At 47.7% G+C, this 26,783-nt stretch overlaps 1 protein-coding gene across 1 annotated transcript; it reads right to left on the bottom strand.

Moving 5' to 3' along the window:
* Positions 1-414: 414 nt before the first annotated feature.
* Slc10a6 (solute carrier family 10 member 6) lies at positions 415-23,925 on the bottom strand. Its single transcript, XM_048427254.3, has 6 exons — positions 23,234-23,925; positions 12,092-12,210; positions 11,407-11,495; positions 7,496-7,668; positions 3,738-3,895; positions 415-1,541 (listed from the first exon to the last, which is right to left on the bottom strand). The coding sequence occupies exons 1-6, from the start codon at positions 23,608-23,610 to the stop codon at positions 1,366-1,368; spliced, it is 1,092 nt and encodes a 363-aa protein (XP_048283211.3). The 5' UTR covers positions 23,611-23,925; the 3' UTR covers positions 415-1,365.
* Between the last annotated feature and the right edge of the window lie 2,858 nt (positions 23,926-26,783).

Raw genomic sequence — 26,783 nt, 5'->3', positions numbered from 1 at the left:
CAACGGAATGCCGCACATGATTCTCCACGGGGGACATATGACAGCTCATAATCTACATAAAAGGCTAACATTCCAACTTCCGGCCTCTACAACAACTTTAAAAGACTGATAAAGCTAAAAGGTGTGAAAAATGTAAGTCTCTGCAACAACAGACATCCTAAGAAAACAAAAGCTGAGCCCTTGACAAAGTACTACCTGTACTTTGGTAAGACTAGAGCAGCCAGCACAGTGGCCCACACTGCAATTTTGAGCACTCGAGAGGCTGAGGCGGGAAGGTTTTTGGAAGCTTAACACTACCCTGGACAGACACCATGTGAAATTCTGTCTGTCTTCAAAAAAAGCAAAAGAAAAATGTCACAGGGATAAAACCAGGTCAAATACGCAAAGAAGGAAATGAACATAAAAATGCCCTAGTTCATGTTTTGATGTCATAATTTAATGAGATGTTTTCACAAATCAAAGCAATGAAAAATCATTTCTTAAGCTTGTGAGATTGAACAACAGAGCCCTTCCGAAACAGAGCAATCCAACCTTTTGAGGAGCAGCGAGCCTGTCCAGCAGACTGCAGGAAGGGTCCTACAAGGACACGGGCATGAGGGCCACTCACAGCCACGCTACACTGGGAGGCATCTGGATACTCGCTAATATCGATGAGTTAAATAAGTTACTGTCCTATATGACACAACACTTGGACGTAGCACTGTTCTAAAGAATGAGGTAGGTAACACAGACAGATGTAGAAAGTTGTTCCGAGATCATCGCCAGCCAATGTCAGAACACAGAGGACAAACTTTGGACATTTTAGATGACTTTGCACACAGGATACCCAAGGTTTGCACATGTGTCTCTGTTATGGAGGTTCTAGGCACATGTCTGTTCCTCTCTGGAGAAAGAACTCACCCAGATATTCACTTTTTAGATTCTTCCCGTTTCCTTTAGAGTATCACACATGTATCAAAATTACAAGATGCTTGATCCCTTAAAACTCATGTCCTTGAAGCCTATTTCTTCTGAGTGTCTCTTCCCTAAGCACTCCAGAGCACCTGCTCACAGCCAAGAAGTCAGTGGATCTGGACGGGCTCCGTCCTGCAGTGTGAGTCTCCGCTACACTGATGTTCTCTCTCTTCCGTTAAAATCCACGGCGGAGGCCAGCTTCACCAGGAAATGCCTGCTGCTCACTGCCAGCGGCCACTCACTGTTCCCCAGGAGACAGACAGGGACGGAAGAACCTAAGAATTCAACCGTTTGCTGCTTGCTCACACAGTTCCTCCAGTGACGTTCACACATCCGTGCGTGGTCTTTCCTGGCCGCGAAGGAAGATGGAGGGCCAAGCTGGCCCCTGTTCCCATGATGGAATGTGGCTGATTACTCAGCAGCCCTGTGCAGCTGCTCTGGTCCCGGTGGCCCCAGAGTTATAGCGGCTTCATCTCCTTCCTCTAAGAAAGCACTGGTCTCTCTGGGCTTCTCGTAGCTGACCTCTGGGCAACCAGGGTGCTGCCTCTGGAGCTTGCTCTTCTGCCTCCTCTTGTATGCCTGATATGCTGTGTGGAGAAACAGAGTATTAAAAACCCCTTTAGCAAAGAGCCTAGTTGGAGGGCCCTGCATACTCGAGGGTACTTCGGGAGAGTTGCTTTGGTCAGCATGATGCATGCGTGGAAATATGGGGGAAGGAGTGAGAAGAGAACGCTGTGGAACCAAAGGGTTGGGGATCGGAATGGTTCTTTCTCTCCAGAATTGGGGTTCATTTGTCAGGTCTCTCAGAGCTTATTCACTCGGTCAGCTGACAAACCCTTAGGGGTGCTGGCTGCGCATCAGGCCCTATGCCTGCGTGCTAGGATAGAGCTACAAAGACGCTCAACACGCTTCTCGAAAACTCTGGCTTTCAGAACCAGCAGTTTGTTCTAATAGAGGCATTTCCTTATTCCATGGGAACCCCCTGAGCCCCAAATGTTCCTTACATCAATGTTACCATACCAATAGCTTATAATAATCATATGTGTGCTGGTTAGCATGAGAACATGTCGCAAGGGCTCTTGGATTTCAACGCTTGGTCCCCAGTCTGGGTGTTGTAAAATCTTAGGAGACAGAGCAGAGCCTTGCTGGACTTCGCTCCACTGGGGACAGAGCTTGAGGGTCCTTAGAGCGTGGTTCTGCTTTCTGTGTGCAGTCAAAATATGACCCTGCCCCCTACCTCCCACCCCCTGCCCCCTGCCTCCCTGCCCCCTGCCTCCCTGCCCCCTGCCCCCTGCCTCCCTGCCTCCCTGCCCCCCTGCCTCCCTGCCTCCCTGCCCCCTGCCTCCCTGCCTCCTGCCTCCCTGCCTCCCTGCCTCCCTGCCCCCTGCCTCCCTGCCCCCTGCCCCCTGCCTCCCTGCCTCCCTGCCTCCCTGCCCCCTGCCTCCCTGCCTCCCTGCCTCCCTGCCTCCCTGCCTCCCTGCCCCCTGCCTCCCTGTCCCCTGCCTCCCTGCCCCCTGCCCCCTGCCTCCCTGCCCCCTGCCCCCTGCCTCCCTGCCTCCCTGCCCCCTGTCCCCTGCCTCCCGCCCCCTGCCCCCCTTCCCCCCTGCCTCCCTGCCCCCTGCCTCCCTTCCTCCTGCCCCCCTTCCCCCCTGCCTCCCTGCCCCCTGCCTCCCTGCCCCCTGCCTCCTGCCCCCTGCCTCCTGCCTCCCTGCCCCCTGCCTCCCGCCCCCTACCTCCCTGCCCCCTGCCTCCCTGCCCCCTGCCTCCCTGCCCCCTGCCCTCTGCCTCCCGCCCCCTACCTCCCTGCCCCCTGCCTCCCTGCCCCCTGCCCCCTGCCTCCCGCCCCCTACCTCCCTGCCCCCTGCCTCCCTGCCTCCCTGCCCCCTGCCTCCCTGCCCCCTGCCTCCCTGCCCCCTGCCTCCCTGCCCCCTGCCTCCCTGCCTCCCTGCCCCCTGCCTCCCTGCCCCCTGCCTCCCTGCCCCCTACCTCCCTGCCCCCTGCCTCCCTGCCTCCCTGCCCCCTGCCTCCCTGCCCCCTGCCTCCCTGCCCCCTGCCTCCCTGCCCCCTGCCTCCCTGCTCCCTGCCCCCTGCCTCCTGCCCCCTGCCTCCTGCTGTCATCGTTATACACACACTTCCTCTCCCCCACACCTCCCGCCAAGTCACTGGAAGCCAACATGAGATCTCTCTTTTATAAGCTGTTTGTGGGGACTGCATTTCATCGGAGCAACAGCGAGTGTACAGTCGATTTTCTCAGTAATCACTAACCTAACTAGAGCCTACTCCACGGACCAAGACCAAAATAAAGACATGTGTATGTACATATGTGTACTCATACCTTGCAATTTACCTTCCATGCATAAGGAGTTACACCCCAAAGTAATGCGTATTTGGCTGAGCAGGCTGGAGAATAGCATGTGTAGGTACATGTGTGTGTAAAATTCCACTGTGTCTACACTGGCATACATGTGTAGGTTCGTATCTGAAAAGTCCTTCGAGCCACTGAGCCCAGGAATAGCTGAGTATTTGGGAAAGCTCAAGGCTCTGAGGGAGGCAGGACATAAAAGCTAGGGGGCTGGTTTTGTACAATCCTGTTATAAGATCTCTCACTCAAATGGCTTCTTAAATATTTCCTGGGGAACACCCACTGCCTCAAAGTGTCCTGGCTTTATACTTCCTGGTCCCCAAAAGTGTCAGCTAAAATTAGATCACAAGAGCAGGACATGCAGAGCTGGCTTTGGAGTGTGACTAAGTCGGTGGCCGACATGCAGAGGAAAACCATCCACCTGCAACAATCAGGAGCCCCAGCAGCACTTGAAAGAGTCCGTAGGCCAAGGCAAAGTTAAACAGCTGGGCCAGGTGCTCGGCGGTGAAGGACAGCTGCAGCATGGCGATGCACAGCTGGATGTTCTGGGCTCCAGTCTCTATGGAAATCGTCCTGCACCTGTCAGTGAACAGATTCAAGAGCTGTGAACCGAAAAGAAACACCCTTGAACCAGTCAGTAGTGCCGCACGCCTTTAATCCCAGCATTCAGGCGGATCTCTGTGAGTTTGAGACCAGCCTGGTCTAAAAAAAAAAAAAAAAAGAAAAAAAAAGGAACCACCCTTGAGGATTCCCTTTTTCCTTTGAGCAATGACAAGCATAAGCTATAGGCTAAGACAACTAAAAGAATGTATTCGTTGATAGTTATTACTGGGATCCTCTTCTGTATATGGCAAGGATGCCCAGTGGAGTAGAACCTCAAAAACCCTGGTCCAAGAATCAGAGTAGAGGTACAAGATGGACACCAGAGATTATTCATGGACAATTTTCAACAATGACCAGGGCCAGGAAATGCTGTAGAATTCAGGGAACAATGACCAGGACATGCTGTAGAAACTCGGGGAACAATGACCAGGGTCAGGAGATGCTGTAGAACTCAGGGAACAATGATCAGGAGATGCCATAGAAACTCAGGGAACAATGGCCAGGAGATGCTGTAGAACTCAGGGAACAATGACCAGGACATGCCATAGAAACTCGGGGAACAATGGCCAGGAGTTGCTGTAGAACTCAGGGAACAATGACCAGGACATGCCATAGAAACTCGGGGAACAATGACCAGGGCCAGGAGATGCTGTAGAACTCAGGGAACAATGATCAGGAGATGCTGTAGAACTCAGGGAACAATGATCAGGAGATGCTGTAGAACTCAGCAAAGTAGCAGCAATGGCTCCAGAAAGCTTTGCAAAGTGGTGAAGCCACAGAACCTGAAGAGGTGATCAGTATCGGAGTGGCAACCAGGAAAGCCGCAGACGCAGTGTGAGCATGGCTACTTCAGGAAGCCCCGAGTACTACTAGCCAGTCGGCACGCAGAGGAGGACTGAAGGAGATGGGAATGGGAAACTGAGTCAGAGGTGTGAAACCAAACAAACTAAAAAGCATGCCAAAACTAGGTGAAAAACAAGTGTTGGGAAGGGTTGCTTTCGGGGAAAGGTGCAGTGATAACATTCTCTCGTTGTCTACCTTTTTACATTTGTTGGTTTTCTGATCACAGAAAATGGAATAAGCCTTACTTGAAAATGAAAAGTGAGAGAAAAAGGAAGCAATGGCAGGAAGCAAACTTGGAGGGTGGATTGAGCCGTTCCTTTTGTCTCCAGTGTGCAAGGAGCTTGCAGCCTTCATAGATGAGGCGGAAAGTTAAGAGTGCTTTGGAGGAGGCTGGATTCCAGGTAGACACACCAAGGGTGTGACATGGGGCAGGAATATTTTTGAGTGGCAGTTCTGTGACACACTGAATTGCTCCTACCTTCCTGCAAAGAGCACTTCCCTCAAACTTCCTTAGCTCCATGTCATAAAACTCAAAAGCTGCAACTCGCCTGGACCAGACCATTCATAGCGCAAAGGCGGTTATCTCTGGCCTCATCTTTGTCAGGCCAGGGGAGGCGAGAAAGACTAGACAGCTGACGGCACCTAGCCATTAGAATTCTTCATGTCTGCAGATCCAGCCATCAATTTCCATCACTCAATAGTCTATGCTCCTAACTATTGACCTTGGATGCAAACCCCGGTTTGAATCCCAACTGCACTTTCTGGCTATGGGAACTTGATTACATTCCTAATCTTCTCTGAAGAGCTTGCTCATCACTGGGAGAATCATAGTGCCCTGCTGTCAGGTTGCAACAAGAAGAAAGCGGGGTTTGACGAGGTAGGGCCTCACCCAGTGCGTGTGCAGTGCTCAGCGGTGTTCCCTGGCGGAGTGGGAGCAGCTTAAGACCAACCTGAGTCTTCCCCACCCAGCCTCTCGAATCCAGCCACTTTCCTGTAATTGCTCTCGTGACTTAAAAATGAATCCACTTACTGAAAAACAGAAAATATTCCCAGGAGAACTGAAATCACTCTCCACTCCCCTGCTCTAAACTGTCATTTCTTCCAGGATTTTTCCATATTCTTTTTGCTTTTTTCCCACAAAGTAGAAATCAAAATTGTAAACTAAGGCTTAGCCCTGGAGCGTTGAGATTGATACCCATCACATGCATGCTGCATAAATAAACATGACCCTATTGTTAGATATTTAAATTGCTTCCATTTTTACCTATAGAAAGGGCACAGCAATTAACATCTTATTATATCAATATTCATGTGTATATCTGATAGAGCTAACTCTAGAATAAATTCCCGCTGATTGTGGTGATGTACACCTTTAATCCCATCCCTCAAGACGCTGAGACCAGAAAACAAAGCAGAGTTCAAGGTCAGCCAGGTCTACATAGCAAGACCCTGTTCTCAGCCAGAGTAAAAGTACTGGGTTAATAGCCATAAGCACACGAGAGGCTGCTAGTGCAGCAGTTGCCTTTCAGAAAGCTTATGCCACTGGAGAGGTAGCTTAGAGGTTATGAACACTGGTTTTTCTTCCAGAGGTTCTGAGTTCAATTCTCAGCAACCGCATGTTGGCTCATCACTATCTATAGTGAGACCTGACACCCTCTTCTGGCCTGCAGGCATGCATGCAGACAGAACACTGTATGCAGAATCCTATGACACTTCCTGTCACCATTCCCCCTCATTATTAAATCACCGCGTTCATCCCATGGCATGCGTGCCAATATGGAGTATTATCATTTAAAAATTTTTTACAATATTTATAAATGTATACTCCAATCCAAATAATAATATTTCAGACAAATTCCTATATATATTATTCATAAGTAGTAATTCTTTTAAAATCTGGTACAATGAACAATGAATTAATCTCTTTACTTGTGCCCTACCATGATCTCTGTGTTGAGCAAAACAAGTTCACTCCTCCTATTGATCCGTGGGATTCACGTATCACACTTCTCGACTCTGTAACTGAGACCGGGTCTTTCGTTGCTATCCTGGCTGGACTTGAACTGTTCAGACATCAGCAAGCCATACTAAAGCCCCAATCTGAAATTTATAAACCACAACCTGTGCTGACTAGTCTATGTCCACTTGACACACGCTAGAGCTGTCTGAAGGGAGGGAACCTCGATTAAGAAAATGCCTCCATAAGATCTGGCTGTAGGGCATTTTCTTAACTAGTGATTGATGAGAGAGAGCCCGGCTCCCTCTGGGAGAGACCATCTGAGCAAGTGGTTCTGGGTTCTGTTAGCAAGCAGGCTGAACAAACCATGGGAAGCAAGCCAGTAAGCAGCTCCCCTTCCTGGCCTCTGCATCAGCTCCTGACTCCAGGTCCCTGTCCTGATCTGACTTCTTTCCGTGAGCCTACAATGTACAGGTGGCTTTTGGTAAAGGTGTTTCATTGCTGCAATTGTAACCCTGACGAGACAAACCCCATCCATGTGGCTTTTGTCTATATAAAGAATTATGAGCTTCTTGACCACAAGCAAAGCAAAACCTTTCCTGTTTCCTGGCATAACCAGCAAAGCCTGCCATGGTGCATGTTCAGTGATCCTGCTTCAGAAAACCTTACAGAGCCTGGCATGAATCAAAGAGGTAAAGTTTGTGCCTGGCATCACAAGTCTGGCATTCTTAGTCCCGGACACACACACACACACCTTATAGGATAGGTAACTATACCTTTGCCAAGACTGGTGGGCGAGGAATGCCAGCAGGAAGCCAGTGACGTGGCCGACCAAAGGAAAAATGAAACTGATGATCAGAAGAGTGACATCTGTATTCCATCCCTTGGCCAGGACCACACCAGTGACTGCCACCACCAGAAGGAGGATGCCGCCCACAATGGCCCCGACCTGCAACAAAGCAGCAAGGTGAGTGCTTGGTAGTCACATCTGAGGCTCTATTATGCTAATCCACGCCCAGTGTAAAGGTTTAGAAGACCTCAGAGGCTGTGACATCCAATTTTCTGTTAAAGTCACCTTCTGTCCCTTAGGCACGAGGGTGTGCTCCTCAGTGCCCAGTGGGCGCCTGAAATCAGAGTGAATGCTGGAGTTCATGTAAGACACAGGCAGATGCTTTCTCTTCGCGGGCACAGCTATGATGAAGTAGATGTACAACTGAGAGGAAGATTACTGATGGGTTGTCTCTGATCAGAAACAGTGTATAATGGTACAGAAGACACTCAGGCATAGTACATGTAAATAGGAGATAGCAGAAATAATGTAAGGAGCCCAGGTTAGCTAACGCTGGTGCCTCCTAGTTTCCTCTCTTTTACTGGGATCAAACATTCTGACCAAAGCAACCAAGAGGAGAAACCAGTTTATTTGCCTTACGTCTTCAGGTCTCAGTCCATTACTGAGCAAAGTCAGGGCAGGAACTCAAGACAAGAATCACAGAGAAACGCTGCATTCTCGGCCTAATGTTTAGTTAGCTTTCTTTCTTTTTTAGAAATGTCTTAAAATGTATATTATACATAAATTATTTATGTATTATGTAAATATATAATCTTTCATGGGAAAATGTTGAAGACTTTAAGATACATTTAAACTAATCATATTTTTATCTATAGGGAATTTCATACATGCAGTGGGCTTTAATCAAATCCACCCACATTTCCTCCTCCTCCTCCTCCATTTTCCCTATCTCACTACCACCATTCCCTCCAACTTCCACGTGTTCTCTTCTTAACCCACAAGGTTCAGTCGCAGACGCCAGTGTGCAGGTAGGCAGCAGGCCGTCCGCAGATGCCAGTGTGCAGATAGGGAGCAGGCCGTCCGCAGACGCCAGTGTGCAGGTAGGGAGCAGGCCATCTGCTGGAGCATTCGTAGCCTCTGGGGGCTGAATCCCTGAAGCTCCCTCTCTTGGCTCCCTTTCTTACACAGCCCAGGACTATCTGCCTAGGGGTGGTCTTGGCTCTCCTGCATCAATTGATAAGACAAACTCTTCAGACATACCCTAAAGCCAATTTGGTCCAGGAAATTCAACTGAGGCTTTCTTCTCAGATAACGGAGGGCTGTGTCAGACAGTCAAAGCTAATTAGATGCTAAGGATAGTGACTGTTGAAGATAGAGATCTTCTGGTCTAGGAGGGGCTCTGCTGCACGGCTGGCTGTGGTAATGGCTTCTTAGATGTCTTTAGAGATCACACCATCACAACCTTTACCATCTGAGGTGACGGATGAAGAACCCTAGCTACACGTGGCTCCTCCCTACCACTTCCTGTCAGCTAGTTGCTGACTCAGCCTCCTGACCCTGGGTTAATTTTATTTAATCAAACAAATGTAACATGTCTTTGCATCATTAAATAAACATCCCACAACATTAATGCATGTAACACATCTTAAATTAATATTCCACCACACCGTGTCCTCTCTTTCGAAAGAAAGAGAGAAAGAAAGAAAGAACCAATAAATCTGAAACTTTCTAACGTGAATTTAATTCCCAGGAGACTGAGAGCAATTTGGATCTTAGCAGGCTGTCATCAGTCTCGTGGGATAGCAGACTCTGTAGAAGAGGACCTAGTTAAAATCCTGTCAATCTCGACTTGACATGATTCAGAACCGAAGGAGCCGCTGGAGTACTAAAGAAAACGGAAACCAATTATTATGGTTTGAACAGGAAATGCCCACTACAAGTTCTTATGTATGGTCGTTTGAGTCAGAATGGCCCCCGTAGACTCATGTGTTTGAATGTTTGGCCCATAGAGGCATATTAGGAGGTGCGACCTTGTTGGAGGAAGTGGGTCGCTGTGGGGGCAGGCTTTGAGGTCTCATATACTCAAGCTATGCCCAATGTGCTACACAGCCTCCTGCTGCCTGCCACCAAGATGTAGAACTAACTCTCAGCTCTGTGTCTGCCCGCACACTGCCACCCTTCCCGTCATGATGATAATGGATTAACCTCTAAAACTGTAGCCCAGCCCCAATTAAAAGTTCTCCTTCCTTTATAAGAGTTGCCATGCTCATGGTGTCTCTTCACAGCAATAGAAACCCTGACTCAGACAATGTGTTAAAGTCTATTAGCACTATTTTGAAAGGTCCTGAAAACTTAAGGAAACAGGACTAGCTAAATAGATCCCAGGGGAACAGATCCCTGCAGGGCAGTTGCCTGGGCGAGGGGCAGATCCCAGGGATTATTTTGTTCTAGACCATTACCAGTCTCCTCTTTGTTCTAGGAGGTGACCAGCTCTCCTCGATCACACACTCCTGCCTCAGTGATGTTCTGTCTCAAGTTCAAAGGCATGTGCCAGTAGGCCTGATACAATGTATTGTCGTCTCCTATTTGTGAAGCTGAGGCAGCGGAACTATGACCGTAGGCCAGCCTGTGCTGCTCAGGGAGACCCTGCTTCAAAATCTCAAAAACACTAGAACGATGATTAAACTGTGGGCTCTAGTTTATGCGTATTACTTGACATAGTTTAACATGAATCCCATACAATTGCTGAAAAGGTTTGTTTGGGGGGGGAGACACACAATAGAGTCTCAAGTGGCCCCTGCTGGGCTTCCGTTTGTTATGTAGCACAGATGACTTTGAACGTCCGATCCTCCTGCCTCCACGCCCCACGTGTTGAGATTGCTAGCATGTGCCCCCATGCCTGACTCCAAGACCACAAGCACACAGAAAGGCTAAAGTGGGGTGTTTTCAATTGTTGCCGCCACTTAATGCCCCTTTGGGAAAAACAATTAATGACAAAGTACTTGGAAAGAAAGTTTCCATAATCACACTGTCCTCTTGTTCTGTAAACATTTCCCACGGGGAATGCTCTCCTTTTAAGGGACAATGACAAGTGTGGGAAGGAAGGGGCCGTATCCCGTGAGCACAGACCGGGGCTCCAAGCTCACACACAGGCCTCCCGCACCTGTCCTCTCTTGCTCTCGCTGGAGGAACAATGGGCATTGTCCATCTGGGAAAGCAGCCCCAACAGGCAGAGTGAGCTTAGATGGAACCAAACCATAAACTCCAAGCTGAAATGAACATACATTTTGGTCAAATTTCTAATTAACCCCCAAACGCTCATTTCTTTGTAAAATCTAAAATACAACTGAGATTCTATTTCGATTTTGAAGAAGCGGTTTTGAATAAGCAAGACCACTTATTTCTCAAAAGACCAGCGACAGCTCTGGCCTGCAAGGGGATGTAGGATCGCTAGGTTCCCACCATTCCTTGGCCACCCCTCAACTCTTTCGGGGTGATGTGGTTCACATGGGGTACCTGATGAAGTCAGTGACCTTTGCTTGTGTATACCAATTACAACTCCAGTGGTGTGTGCCTGGGAATGCTTCGGCAAGACAGCCCTTCAGCCTGTTCTAAGAAGTCACCCATGTCCCCACACACTGAGGCTCCCATTGTGTACAGTGCTGGGAGGAGCTTCACCTTGCTGGTGCTTGTGGTTAGCCCAGGGGAGGAGCAGGTCCTGGCCGTCTCAGGCCTCAGTGTTTCTGTCACTAAGAGCTTCCTGTTTTCCAAGGTGTCACAAATATGTGTGGGCCAATGGGAGTGACGGGGCAAGGCTGTACTGGGACAGCTCATTGGTTCAGCCTCCCGTCTCTGCGTCTGGTGGTGTGCTGTGTGTAGGGGGCAGGGGATGCTGACCTTAAGAATGACTTTCGCTTGCTTTGGCCACCTATAATTCACGTAGACGCCAAAGGCCACGGGAACAATCAGGGACCCAAGGGTAATTCCTAAAAAGAAAGAAAATCTGTCAGACAGTGTCCCTTCTCACCCTGATGTCCCACACTTTCCCAGAAATTTCTATTTCAATTAGTTCACAGCTTTGAAGGACAATTTTTGAGGAGTATGTGCTACTAATAAATTCCAGCACACTTGGGCCACCGTGATTCTCACAACCAACCACAGGGATTTCTGAGACAACAGAAGTATAATGTTTGAAATGAGAGTGGTCCCTTTAAGTCTTTGAAATTCCCAGTCACAGAGTAGGGCTCATAAGAACACGGACTGTGGTGTGTGGACACCTAGCCGTTGTGAGACACATTGTGAGCTCAGTAAACCTCTCTTCCTCATAAAGGTTCTCCCTCGGGTATCTCACTCCACCACCAAACACGAGCACACAGGGATCTGGATGCTGGAGGCAGAGTCCTGAGTGAGGATTTCAGTTCCACGCTGCACGATCGTCATCAAGTTCCTGAACCTCACTAACCCTGAACATAATAGGATTGGTTTAGACAATGCTACACACCACACAAAGGGATCTGTAATTAGCTGCTACCTGTACGATCATCATTACTCCTTCTAACCATTACACCAACCCCATACAGACCTATGCTCTGGTATGGAATGGTGAGATTCTGCTTAAGGTCCCAGGACCAGGTGTAGAGGTAGAGGCAGAGGGGCATCATCCCCAGGGCGGCCACTGTGGAGCAAGTCGTCATACTGATGCTGCAAGCAAAATGAAAACGGTTAGGAGGGAGAGCCAGACGCTGAGAGCTGGTCCTTCCTTACGTTAGTATGCGGTCTTGGGCCAGATGTGGTGGTTCATGCTGTTAATCCCGGGAATGGGTAGAAAGATGCAGGTGGATCTCCGAGTTCAAGGCCAGCCTGGTCTACATAGTAAGACTCTGGTCTCAAAAAAAATTAATTAATTAAAAATGTAGTCTTTACCAAAAAACAATACCTAGAACCCACTTTTTCAAAGCAACTACAAGACCCACCTTCCTAGTAATTACATGGTTGGGGGTGACTACTCAGAGCTCTTGGGTCTAAAGGAAACAAGCCAGAATTTCTTAAACCCCTTTGGGACTTGAATATGACAAGTTAAAATACTAAAGAGGTAACTAAACACCTGTCTGGTGCCGAGTACTATGAATATTAAGAAGCCGTTGGAAGACTTGTGTGAGATTCCCCACAGAAGAGCCTGTGGTCACTGGCTCCTGATGGGGAACACTGGAAAGCGAGAACCAAGGTACGGAATCTGAGACAGGGATTCCGTGAGAGATTGTGGACTGGATAAAAATTCTCCCTCTGACTCGGGACAGGGATTGACTTGAAATGACTCCTCCTGTAGTGGGGCTCCTCCAAAGCAAAACCCTACCACCAAAGGTTTAGAATGTTCTGTTTGTTAGATACAAAGCCTGCGTTGGCAGGGCAGACTGCTGTAGATGTGGCCAAGCCCTTTGACATCTCCTGAGAGCAGGCAGATCTCACTGTAAGCTTATTATTACACACTTACTTCTCCAAGGCCTACCCTCTGTCAGGCTTCCAGCCTCTTCTCGCCCTCCTCTCTCAACAGTATGCCTTTTCCTCTTACCTCGGGGGAGCTCTTGGACAATCAGGGTACATAGCATTATGTATGATTCAAGCCTTTTCGATAAATTTACTCTTTATCTTTGGCTTTGCTCATGATATTCATCATAATGAAGATTTATGGAGTTAAAGCTGTGATGTATCTTTGCCAGGTGTGGTGGCACACCCCTTTAGTCCCAGCACTCGGGAGGACACCCCTTTAGTCCCAGCACTCGGGAGGACACCCCTTTCGTCCCAGCACTCGGGAGGACACCCCTTTCGTCCCAGCACTCGGGAGGACACCCCTTTCGTCCCAGCACTCGGGAGGACACCCCTTTCGTCCCAGCACTCGGGAGGACACCCCTTTCGTCCCAGCACTCGGGAGGACACCCCTTTAGTCCCAGCACTCGGGAGGACACCCCTTTCGTCCCAGCACTCGGGAGGACACCCCTTTCGTCCCAGCACTCGGGAGGACACCCCTTTCGTCCCAGCACTCGGGAGGACACCCCTTTCGTCCCAGCACTCGGGAGGACACCCCTTTCGTCCCAGCACTCGGGAGGACACCCCTTTAGTCCCAGCACTCGGGAGGACACCCCTTTCGTCCCAGCACTCGGGAGGACACCCCTTTCGTCCCAGCACTCGGGAGGACACCCCTTTCGTCCCAGCACTCGGGAGGACACCCCTTTCGTCCCAGCACTCGGGAGGACACCCCTTTCGTCCCAGCACTCGGGAGGACACCCCTTTAGTCCCAGCACTCGGGAGCACACCCCTTTAGTCCCAGCACTCAGGAGGCAGAGGAGAGGCAGGGGGATCTTTGGGCGTTTGAGGCCAGCTTGGCCTGCAGAGTTCCAGGCCAGTCAATGCTACATCGTGAGACCGTGTCTCAGAAAACAAACAAAACGACAGACAGCCTTTAAATTCTCCTCCCTGGAAAGATGTCCTCCACTCCTGGGGCCTTCAGACATCACCCCCACATTTTCTTCTTTGTGAAGTGATAGTCTGTGTTTATGTATTTAACTCATTTTAAATTTCTCTTTTATATACTATAAGATATGAAGCTGTTTTGTCTTGAGAGCAAGTGTGTGGATACACTTTTCTCACTAACCCGATGTGCCTTCTTCGGCATATGTTGATTAAATGCCCAAGTCTATTCACAAATGTTTGGAAAACTCTAATCTATCCCATTGATAAGTAATTTTGTTTTTCCCAAACAAATGCCAGACTTTCTTGACTATGTTGTTTCCATAAAATATAGGGTTGTTGGGCAATGGTGGCACATGTCTTTAATACTAGCACTCCGGAGGGAGAGGCAGGTGGATCTCTGTGAGTTTGAAGTCAACCTGGTCTATAGAGTGAGTTCCAGGTTATCCAGGGCTATAATATGAAACCCTGTTTTGAAAAAGAAATATACAGGGTCAGTATTTCCACATAAATTTTCCTTTTCAAATTTTTTTCTTCTAAAAAAAAAATCCTGCATAGTTTGCACTCCACATAAAGCCTAAAAATATTTTATTCTGTTCAGAGTAGTCTCTGAGGCTAATCCCAAACACCCAAAACAAAGCAAAGATGTCTTCTGCTAAGCTAGAGAAAGTTCAGCATTTTGACACAACTCTCAAGCCTGTTTTCATGGAGTTGGTACCCTGTTTCCATGGAGATGGTACCTAGGGAAGTTTTCCAAATGCTTGACCTACACTGTATGCCTTGGCTCTCTGCTTACCAACTCCTGGAAAGAATCCTACATTGCATCACTTCAATCTTGAACTATGGAGTCTGGAATGCTCCACGCCACCCCCATATGGTTTTGGCTCCAACAACAAAAGGCTGAGATTCCTCGCTGTAAAAAGCCAACTGTCAGCAAGGCTGTGAAACCTTGTGCCCGACCTCCATAGAATAATTTGATCTGTGATACATTTGATGGTGGATCCAGAGGGACAAGAGACGTTCTGGTGCCCTACTGTCCCCTTGTAAATACTGACCACGCTGGAGAAGCACAGAAACTGCACCATGCATAATGGGAAGCCACGCCTTCCAGTTCCTGCCAAGAAATTCCATTGCGGCATCAACAGAGGATGTGGCTTGCTGAATCTCTCCACTGTTCACATGGTGGAAAAATCGCTAGCATTATCTGACCTACACAGAACAAGATTCCACTCGCACCAGGAAGAATGGAGCCATCTGCAACTATTGCAGAGAATGAGACAGGTCCAGCAAGACTGGACAAACAGGTAAATCCTGAACCTCCCTTACAGCAAGGAAATGGCACAGCCACACATTCCACTAGAAGGCAGCAGTCAATACCATTCTGCAATTGAGGCTTAAGTTATTTAAATGTTATTTCAATTCTAAGCCCAAAAAATCAAGAAATCCAATTCTCCAAACTAAAGGCATATCTGACTCTCCATAAAAGAAATCTGGTTAGCCAAATGGAGACCACTGTTTCCTTAAGATCACAGCCATAGAAACCCCCCTAGGACAGAATTCAGAGGCGGCATTATCAAGTGCAGAGTGCTGCGAGCCACATTTTGCACCTTGAACTTCCATTATCTTTTTCTTGTCACTTTTACAATAACTGTGTTGATGTTATCTTGATAGCAATAAACTAATGTATTACTTGACTCTGAAATGTTCCCCGATAGGCTCATGTTTTGAAGCCTCAGTACCCAGCTTGTGCCACTAAGTTCAACGCTATGGAACCTTTGGAAGATGAGATCTGAGCTGGGATGTAGCTCAGTCAGTGGAGTGTTCGCCTAGCTTGCAAGAAGTCCTGGGTTTGATTCCCCATCCCTGCATGAAAATAGGCATGGTTTCACACGCATGTAATCCTAGTACTTGGGAGGTCAAGAACGGAAGATCAGAAGTTCAGGGTCACCTTTGTCTACGTAGCAAGTTGTAAGCCAACCTAGGGTATGTGATTCTGTTTTTAAAGAGAGGGCCTGGCTGGCAGAGGTAAGCCAGTAGAGGCAGTCCTTTTGAAACACTTCCACCCATCTCTGGTTCTCACCCTTGCCTTGTTCTCTGGTCTGCACCGCCTCATGCTTCTGCTGCCATGTCCTCCCCGACAGGGTAGGCTGAAATTTCTCTGTCACTGTGGGCTAAAATAAAGCTTTTCTCTCTTGAATTGTGTCTGTCGAGTATTTTGTCACAGTTTCAAGAAAAGTAACTAACACAAGTTCAATCTCAGCTCTCTCCAAAAACCTGAAGTGGCAACGGCTAGACCAGGGCAGACCTGAAGAATCACACACTCTTTCTAAAGTCTCTGTCCAAGACCAAGGACTTCAGTTCAGAGGAGAAAACCAGGCATGGAATGCATGCCTGTAATCATGGAACTGAGGGGGCGAAGAGGAGGGATTGGAAGTTCAAAGTCATCCTTGGCCATGTTTCAAGTTTGAAGCCAGCCTGGGCTATATGAAACCTGTCTCAAAATAAATAAATACAAAAATGGAAAGAAGCTCAAGAGAACTTCATGAATCAAAGTTGGCCACCGTGCTACACAGATGCCACTACTCAAGTTCAGAATCCTCTCTGTAACTAAGGATTGACACACACATCCTCCATAGATAGCTAGAGGTTGTGTGAGCCGTCCTGCATTTATTATTGCATTAATAAACATGTTCATTGGAGAGTGGAGTTATCATAACACTGACAAAAGACACTGCCACCGTGTCTCTCGCTCCATTTATAAGGCCCTGCTACCACCAGGCTGACATTGGGCATACATGAACAAGGCCTCAAGGAATTAACAGACCTAGCAGGAAAGGTTAGCAAGTCGCACAGTGATAAGACCTTCCAACAGGTGACTAAAAAGTTACATAATTGGCAGAATGGGGACAACGAACAGGCAGCGCCATCAGATAGTTTCAGATGAAATATTAAGTTTAGAGTAGGGCACTCAGGAGGCAGGGACAAGCAAGCAGGTATTTATGAACTCAAGGCCAGCCTGCTCTACACAGTGAGCTTAGGGCAGACAAAGCTACATAGTCAGACCATCTCATAAAGAAAAAGGAAGGGGGGTAGAAGAGGCTTGGGTTTATTGTCCCTTCCTTGTTCCTTTCCTATGGATCTTAAACTACTTCCATCTACTCAACTACACATCCACACTGGGAAGCTGAAAGCGAGGGCACAAATGGTGTACCGTTGGACACCCATTTCATGCCACATCATTTACAATAGTCAAAAGGGGGTACACGCAGGTAATGCCAGCGCTCGGGATGACAGAGGCAAGAGGACCCAGGCCAATCTGATTGGCACACTTGAGTTCCAGGTCAGCCAGGACTACACAGTGAGACCTTGTCACAAACAGGAAGTGAAAGGTAGAACCAACTCAATGTCTCCTGAGGAGTGAGCAGGCAAAGCAGGACACGCACAGTGGAGAGCGTTCAGCAGCAAACAGAAAAGGAACTGTAGCCAAACACTCTGAGGAGGATGACCCCAAGGGTATTAGACTCGGTTAAGTAGCCAGATCCAGAAGACAGACACATGAGTCATGTATAGGAGACATCCGGGGAGTCAAACATGTGACATAAAGCGAAATAGGTGGGCAGCAATGTGAGTGTTCCTGATGCCACTTAATATTGCTCAAATGCTACACTATATTGTGCATATTTTATAATGATCTAAGATAAAAGAGAACCTCAGAGAGTCCTTTACCAATATGGGAACCAAGAGCCAGGCACAGCGGCCCATGACTGTGATTCCAGCAACTGGGAGGCAGAAGTGGGAGGATTAGGAATTTAAAGACATCTTTAGCTCTGAATGGAATTTGAGGTCAGCCTGGGCTACATGAGACCCTGTCTCACAACAAATTCCACACAAATATGGAAGCTGGGGGGCGGTGAGATCAATGGCTCCAAGGTGCTCGGCTCCTTGAGCAGACACAGTGCTCTGTTGCCTGCCTCGTAGTTGAGGGGTGAGTTGGTGGATTGTGGTAGGTAAGAGGTCTAAACCACACAGACACGCACACATGCAAACACACCCCCCCACACACAGGCAGACCAAACAAATAAATATAAACAAACAAAAGCGAGGCCATTGCAGCATAGATAATTTCTATAACCTGCCCAAATGGCTCTGCCAGGCAGCAATGGATCCCATACCTGTGCCCTGAATGTTGCACTTACTGCTGCAAGGCGCTGCCGGTTCCTAATTCTTGAGTTCTCCCCTCAAAAGCAGGTAGCTGCCTGTCCCAAGCAGAGCATACTGCAGAAAATGATACCAATCCCTTCTCTGTGTTCTCTGCGATGTAGCTTTGTCGTCCAGTCCATGAGGGGAGCGAATCAGCTTCCCCAGGTTGAGCCCAGGCTGGCCCTGATGTTTGCACTGGTGATGGAATATGGCGGAATAGATGGTGTGTAAGGTTCCAACCCAGGTCTCACATGCTTCCCACTAGCAGATCTGGTGAGTCTAAATACACACACACACACACAACCAGAGACAGAGTTCAGCAGCATGTATGGGCAATAACCAAGTTGTCTTCCAACTGAAGCCATCAGTCCACATCTAACTAATCCCAACCACCTGAAAGGGCCCAGTCAAGAACGCTTGGCTGCTCGGCCAGGCCCTGGCACACTGTGTCTAATCTTTTCATACATAGCAGGCAGTTTTTTCTAGACCAGTCAGGGAGACTCACACTATGACCGGAGCAGACCGATCAGGCCAGCTGACCCAGAGGGCATCTGAAGAACATGGGCAGGCGGAGATGGGCAAACCAGGGTGTGTTCAGGGAACAACGAGCAGTTCATCTGGACCGGAGGCCACTTGCACCTAAGACGTTCCTGGGAACACACCTGGAGAGCTGCGGGGACCTGGCCAGTTCAGTGAGCACCGTGAACACACGGCACCATGCCGAGATGGAAGTGTTATCGTTCCCAGTTCCAAGAATGGAGACCGGGCCCTCTGCCTTCTCTTTCCAGGGAGAGCCACATCTCGGGTAGTGCCTGCCAGTCTCAACCGAGACACATGGTAAAGGTCAGAGGGAAGTGATTTGCCCGTATCGGGCTCCTGGACACCAGAGCTGCCTTCACCACGGGGAAGTGGATATTGTTGCCATCAGTGACCCTTCTGTTGATTTCAACTACAGGGTCTACATATTTTAGTATGATTTCACACACGGTAAGGTCCACAGCACAGTAAAGTCTAAGATAACAAACCTTGTCATCAATGAGAAGGCTGTCTCCTTCTTCCAGGAGTGAAACCCCTTCAATAACAAATGGAGTAATTCTGGTGTCAAGTATGTTGTGAGATTTTACAAGTGTCTTCACCACTATGGAGAAGGCTGGGTCCCCCTTGAAGGGTAGAGCCAGGAGAATCATTATCTTTTTCCCTTGAGATGACGGCCCCATGTTCGTGCTGGGTGTCAGCAGGCCCTGTGGCCAAAGTCATCCGTGACAACTTGGGCATCATCCTCAACAGCCACTTCTGTCAAACTCGTTTCCTAGCGTGACATCAGACTCACTTCCTGGTATGACAATGAAGTTGGCAACAGCAACTGGGTGGTGCCCCTCATAGTCCTCACGGCCTCCAAGCAGGAAGAATCCCTGAGCAACCCAACTCCAGCAAGAACAGGAGAGGAAGGGCTGGAGAGATGGCTCAGAGGTTAAGAGCATTGCCTGCTCTTCAAAAGGTCCTGAGTTCAATTCCCAGCAACCACGTGGTGGCTCACAACCATCTGTAATGGGGTCTGGTGCCCTCTTCTGGCCTGCAGCATACACACAGACAGAATATTGTACACATAATAAATAAATAAATATTTTTTTAAAAAAAAGAACATCAGAGGAAGAGAAAGGCCCTCAGCTGTGGGGGAGTCTCTGTCCCATTCAGTCCCCAGTGCATTGAGCATCTCCCCTCCTGGTTTCCTTTCCAGACCCCCAGAAGAAGAGGAGGAACTTAGGGAACCCTACTTTTTTGAATACTGAATACCATCAACAAAGTTCACTGTACAAAAGAGGAACAGAAAGAGGCTCACAGTTGGCGGCTGCTTTATCTATTTACAACGAAACAATAACAGAGTCTGAATGTGGAGAGAACACTTTGAAGGTGTTACTGTTGGCCATGGAAGAACTCACTAGGGCCTGACCCCTGGAAGCAACAGTGGAGGATGGCAGGAAGCCAGAGTTGTGAACGGCTCAGCAAAAGAATGGGCCTGGTAGAGGGAAGAGAGGGCGGAGCTAGAGGAGCAGGTTAGAGGAGCGAGAAGACCAGAAGACTAAGGCGAGAAGCCCAGGGCCCTGGGAAGAAGCACAGTGGGCCCTGGGTCTGCTGTGTACTTGACTCTGTGCCTCTGTGCCAGTACAAGACTCTGGTCTTGTCACATCCGGTGTGTGACACCCGCTCAAATCCGAGACACCCGTTTAAGGTATGAGGGTGGAAAACCACACGCAGAACTGTACTTGGGATCATCTCTAAGAGTTTTGCCTCGGTTTTCCCATCTGTGAAATAAAGATGTGGGATGAAGCACACTTAGATTTCCTCCAGAATGACCATCACTGATTGGCTGCTGAATTTTACTCCATGTGATTTTATGTTGGTAATCAGTTGTGAAGCAATGTGTCAAATATGGACATTATTATGCTCCTCAACACAGAATATTCTATTTCCTGAGATTTAAGCATTTATTAGTGTTAGATCCATAAGCTTCTAAAATCTAACTTTTAGTTCCCACTTTAAAATTCCTACTCTGAGAGAATCAGCTCAAGGACAGCCTTGGCTAAATATTGTGTCTGAAGCCAGCTATACATTGAAATTGAGGTCAGCCTGAGCAACACCCTATCTCAAAAATACAAAAGTAAGTAACTCATATTTCATTCTTATAATTTATTCCGCAATGTTTGTGTCTGTGAAACTCAAAATCGAACTCTAGAAAAAGGAAAAGCACAGGGTGGGGCACTCAGTGGTGAAATGCTTGCCAAGGAAGGAAGGAGGGAAAGAGCTAACATTTACTGCACGCCTACCGTGTACCTGGCCCGTGTCACATGTATGGGTATGTGTTCTCGGACAAGTTGCTACAATCAACATGTAAACACTAGGGCTAAGAGATGGCTCTGTGGTTAAAGTGTTGGTTGTTCTTCCGGAGGACCTGGGTTTGATTCCCAGCACCCATATGGCAGCTCACAGCCATCTATAACTCCAGTTCCAAGGGATCCAGTGCCCTCTTCTGGACTCATCTGGCGCCAGACATGCGTGTGATGTGATACATAGACATACATGCAAGCAAAATACATACATTAAAATAAATAAATCCCTTTTTTCAGTTTAGTTTAAAAGTTGATTAATCTGGAAGTGATGGCATGTGCCTTTAATTCCAACATTTGGGAGACAGAGGCAGGCACATCTCTGAGTTCAAGACCAGCCTGATCTACAAAGAAAGTCCCTGCACAGCCAAGACTACACAGAGAAACCCTGTCTCAAAAGCAGCAACAATAACAACAAAGCTGACTGAGGCCAGAGTTGGTGCCAGACACGGTGGTGTACGCCCGTAATCCCAGCTCTAGGGAATTGAAGGCGAAAAGGATCAGGAACTCAGAGCCACCCTGGGCTATGTGAGACCTTGTCTCCATAAAATGAAAAAAAAATAAATAAATAAGAGATAGGGTTGGTAACAAGAAACAAAACGCACTTTGTCTTCCACACACATCTGTCCACTGGTGTTACTATGACAATGCCGATGAGCCAAGGATGTTGGCAATAAATATTCCCTTTCCCAGAACAGAAGTGTTTCAAAACCCTGCTAAGGACTTCGGCTCAGACTCCAAACAGACGATGTGGTTGCGTTGCCAAATGTCATGGAAAAAAACTGCCTAAGTTACAAACTGATGTGAACCAGATGGAGCTCCGCTCCAGCGTGAACTCTGCTCTACTCCTTGTGGCCATTGTTGAGCTACTTCTTCAACTTGAATGTTTTTCCAGAATAATAAAAGGTCACTGACGAGGTGACTCTGAGAAGCCAAGAGATAGATAAAGCCCAGGCCTTCCCGGTACCTATGAACACTAGCTTCCTTTCTTTCCAGAAATCCCGGGACCCAGACTTCTTTGCTGATGTGTGAGCGCTAGTGGACAGCTTCACTGAACTTCAAGTTGTGGCATATGAGTGGAGATACTAAACTATCAAGAACTTTTCCTCAAGTCTCTCTCTCATAAGTGGGTAACTAAATAGGCATTGCCATACAAGTTAATCACTTATCTGTAATTAAAATGTAGAGGCGAAATCTGTTCAATACACTAAATATTCAGTACATACAAGAGAATTTGAAATGAGACCTGAAGCCGACTCACTAAGCTCAGCTCCCCCTTCAGCCATCAATTCTGACTCATTCATTCATTCATTCGTTCATTCATTCATCATATAGTAAGTTTCAATTAAGTGGCATACACATGCAAAGATTTAAATTTATATGGATCATTTTCCCTAGGCAGGATGTAAATGTGTGTTTATAAGCAAAAAAAAAAAAAAAAAACCAGTCAGACCATTGTTTTTAACTCGATTTTCCCCAATACTGAGTCATCAATTCTTTCTTCAAATATTCTTCTACTTCTCGTCAAAACATTTGACCTCAAGACTGTGTGATTCATTCGCCATCGTTACAGTGTGGATAAATGAAAGCTTAATTTCTCCTGGAGCCCTGTATCTGCCTCATATGTAGACATAAACTCTGACTTAAACCCAAAGGAGGAAAGGAAAGAAGAAAGTTGTCATCCTCAGAGCTCCATACTGCTCCTTAAATCAATCTGTCAACTGCCCAGACTCCTCTGCACTCGTTTAAAATGTTGCTTCACAAGAAGGGTTTTCTGGAAACACTGCTGAGAGCAATGTGGCCAAAAGAGACAAAATGAAAAGACCAGAACCACATGGGCTTCATCCTATTTATCTTACTACCATCACCAGCATTATCATCGGCTATAGGGGCTATTGGTGATGTCCTGGGAATTACGGTCAGAGATGCCAATGGGCATAGAAGGAGAACATGCTTAGGAAATATCGTTGTTGCATATGAACCAAGTCCCTTGCATGACTCAGGATAGAAAAGGCTGCCAAGAAAGCAGAGACTGATTGCAGCAGAGCAAGCTCGGAACTGAGAAGGGCTGCCCAAGACTCTTCCCACTCAGAACCACCCAGACATCACAAAGGTGTCCCTGACTGGCAGGCATAGACAGGGACACCCTGCCCAGCTTCCCTACTGTGTCTTACCTGAGATCCATATCTCCATCAACCCAGAAGGTCAGAACATTCGAGATGGTGCCCCCAGGGCAGCACCCCATGATGAGGACAGTAATAGCTTGGAAGGGTTTCAGAGAGAAGCTAAGGGCTAGCAGATACGCAGTCAGAGGCATGAGCCCAAACTGGCAAATCAGCCCCACCGCAATGCCCCAGGGTCTTCTGAAGTGTGACCACAACTTCCGAATCTCCACCGAGCATCCGAAGGAGAACATGACCAGGCCCACCATCAGGGCTGACACCACTGTGAAAACAAGCTTCAGGGGCCCGTGGCCCTCCATCTGAACCGGCAGCTCGTCCTCCATGCTGTGGGCAGGGCAGCTGGCATTGCTCGAACAATCCACGCTCATCTCGTCTCGTGAATTAGACAGCAGAGACAAAGAGGAACATCAGCACTGAGCATGCACAGGGCAGGTCTATCCGGATGCATTTCCTAATAATGCAACAAGTGACGCTGGAGACTCCTTCCGATTGCTATTGGCCAACCCCGTGATTCGCCCTAATCTGATCAAGTTATCCACAAGTGACATTGTAAAAGTTATGTAGTCAGGCAGGAAACACAGCAAGGATGGCAAGCGTGCCTTTCCATTCTGGTCTCACTGACCATGGAATGTTCAAGTGCTGGGCAGGAGACAGACAAAGTGGAAAGACTGGCCCCTGTTGACAACATCACATCATGTTCTAGGGAAACAGGCCAGATGCCAAGACACAATTTCTCCAAATTCAGTCGGGATTTCAAACAGCCAGAGTGCAGCGTTCTGTGGCCTGAACGACTAAGTCAGGAAAAAACAAAGACAGCTGTGCCAAAGCCACGCCTCACCGCACTCAGGCATTTCAGAGAGCCGAGCAAAACAAGGCCAGTCTGGAAAATGTCGAGGAGGCTGAGGATAATTTCGAGAGGCTTTATACTAGCCTTTTCTTTTTCTTCTTCTTTTTTTCTCTGAGGACTTGTGTCTAAAGCCGATAATTAAACACCTGTAAGAACAAAATGGTATTAGGCACTTGGCTGTGTCCCTTAGAGCATGCGGAGACTCGTCTCTCTCCCAACATTATTCATTTTCTTTTGGAGACTCGAGTCTGCTCTGAGGCACACACCCTTGGGCCACCTGATGAAGTCTGGGAGCCTTGGAAATGCCTGCATGAAGCACATCGTCTAAAAACACTCCTGAGGTGGTACAGTGGCCCTCTGTGCGTTCTAGCCAGGTCCGAGGGGACATCAGACAAGGACAATACGGCTCTGAAAAACAAAATTCCTGTCAGCTGCCACCCTCTTCTCACTGGCAGCAGAGATTTTTTTTTCAGTGTGCAGAGTGGGAACAAGGTACACTTTGTCAACCCCTCCCCTGCCTTAAGAGAGATGTTCATTGCACACTGCTGGCTCTTAGGTTAGCAAACCCATGACAAAGGCCTCAAGGCCTGCTGGCTGCATTGTGCGCGCTGGTGGAGTGTGGGCAATAAATAAGGAACACGTTTTTGAAGACATCCTAATAGTAGCTCTGGAATTCTCAGCACAGGAAAGGCAGAGGCAGGCAGGTCTTTGTGAGTTCAAGGCCAGTCTGGTCTATTAGTAAGTTCCAGGACAGGTAAGGATATATAGAGAGACCCTGTCCCCCCCATTTTATCCCCCCCCACGCCAAAACAGAGGTAAACCTGTGGGAGGGAAATCTCGAAATTGGCAATCCCAGAAAAGATAGGCTGCGTAGACATGACCCAGTATGAAAGGACTAACTCAGGATCTTTTCAAAAGCTAAAGTTCAGAATTAGACTGATATCTCACAGAAAAGGACAAAATCTTAGAAAAGAAAATTCACCAGCACCAGGCCCAAGGGTCTAGCTCAGTGACACAGGTCTCCCTAGCCTGCCAGGCCCGAGGGTCTAGCTCAGTATCTCAGTGTCATGGAGCTCCCCTAATCTCCCAAGTCCTAGCTTTCTTTTCCAGAACTGATACCACCTGCTTGTAGGAACTGAGGGAAGCAAGACATTCTCCTGTACATCACACATCAGGCTGAAAGGTCATCCAATGTTCCTGGGAGAGAAACATACATAGCAATCAATAGTAGCTTGTAGTTACTGTGTTCCTAAGAAGTTCCCTAGTAAATAAGTGTAAATGTTGGCAAAAGCTAACTTGTTCTTCGTTGGGGCAAGACATTCTTACCCACAGAAGTCCTGTTACTTAGACATATATTCTTAATTATAATAACATTGTATCCATAAGGCAGAAACCTAAAAGCAAATGTCCAAACAGAGAGTAAGGACTTTACGGCACAGCTAGCAGTGAGATATTATGGGCTGCTTAAGAGGTAAACATTTTCACAAGGAAAAGTATTATGATAGTTAAACAAGGGGGGAAAATCAAGATAAAATGGTATGAATAGAATGTTCCCAGCTATCTTAAAATAATCAACAGAAGCGTTTATTATTGGCGGAGGTATAGCTCATGGTCGAGGACAAGGCTAGCCTGTTCAAGGCTCTGGGTTAGATTCCTCACAACACACAACTGTTATCATTGTCCTTAAATAAACAGGAAGAAAGGTCAAGGTGATGACCTCTAGCTAAAGGTTGACGGATTTTTATTCCTCTGTATTTTTTATACCATTTGCCATCTTTAAAGGGACTGTTGGTCACTGCTTCTATAAGCAGAAAGTTGGGAGGCTAAAGAAAGGGGTTGAAGAAGCTGTGATTAACTGCAGTCCTTCCCTAGAGAATGACAACTGGATGACGTGTGACTGTGAGGAAAGAGACTGTCACCATGTTGCAATTCCCATCTGTGTTCTTAGCTGTGCAAGGGGAACAATAGCTAACAAAGGCTTGCAGGAAAGGGACACCCCAGAAACGGAAGATCAGCCAAATATGGAGGAAAGGTGACCTGCCAGGTCACAGTCAGCAGAAGGAGGAGAGCCGAGTTGCTAGGTGCTCCCCCTGAACAGCCCAGGATCCACCTTCCTGGGCAAAAACAGCCAGGAGCAGAAAGCAAGCTCTGATGAATGAAGCCAAGTGCCCGCCCTGCACCTGCGTCCGTGCAGAATAGAGCTTCTGTCCTCTTCCTAGATGGCTTTTCTGGCCTCAGTGTACCAGATCATATGTTATTTAGATTGTAACTATAAATTCACAACTGTTGTTTAAATGCTGGGGTTATGGGGAGGAAATTTATCACAAGTTGTAATAAAAGAAAGGAATCAGGTTTGTCAGCAGGAGAACAAGTTCTAATACAGATGGCCCATGAAAACAGACACATTAGTGTTCCAGTGCCCTGGGCCCTGTTGAACATCTGTCATTCGGTCCTCCCAACTACCTGCCCAGTAGACCACATCGGGACTCTCGTTTACCGGGAGGGAAATGGCCATTGAAAAGAACAAACAGCCTACCTGGCTGAGCAGGTGAATGAGGCAGGATGTGGAAGCCACTTGTAAGTCTACACTATGAAAATAACTAGATACACATGGGGCATGCTAGCCCACACCTTTTGTCCTAACACTCCCGAGGCAGAGTCAGGTGGTTTGAGGCCAGCCTGATCTACAGAGTG

The sequence above is a fragment of the Myodes glareolus genome, chromosome 8 (genome assembly GCF_982192425.1).
Source record: "Myodes glareolus chromosome 8, mMyoGla1.1, whole genome shotgun sequence".
NCBI lineage: Eukaryota > Metazoa > Chordata > Mammalia > Rodentia > Cricetidae > Myodes > Myodes glareolus.
Note: the sequence above shows the minus strand (reverse complement) of the source record. Positions and strands in the feature narration are given on the sequence as shown.

Coding starts and splice junctions, on each gene's coding strand:
- Slc10a6 (XM_048427254.3), bottom strand. CDS start 23,610: ATGAGCGTGGATTGTTCGAGCAATGCCAGCTGCCCTGCCCACAGCATG. Junction 11,496..12,091: donor CATTCCATACCAGAGCATAG/GTCTGTATGGGG, acceptor CTTTCTTTTTAG/GAATTACCCTTGGGTCCCTG. Junction 1,542..3,737: donor GGGGCTCCTGATTGTTGCAG/GTGGATGGTTTT, acceptor TTCTCCACACAG/CATATCAGGCATACAAGAGG.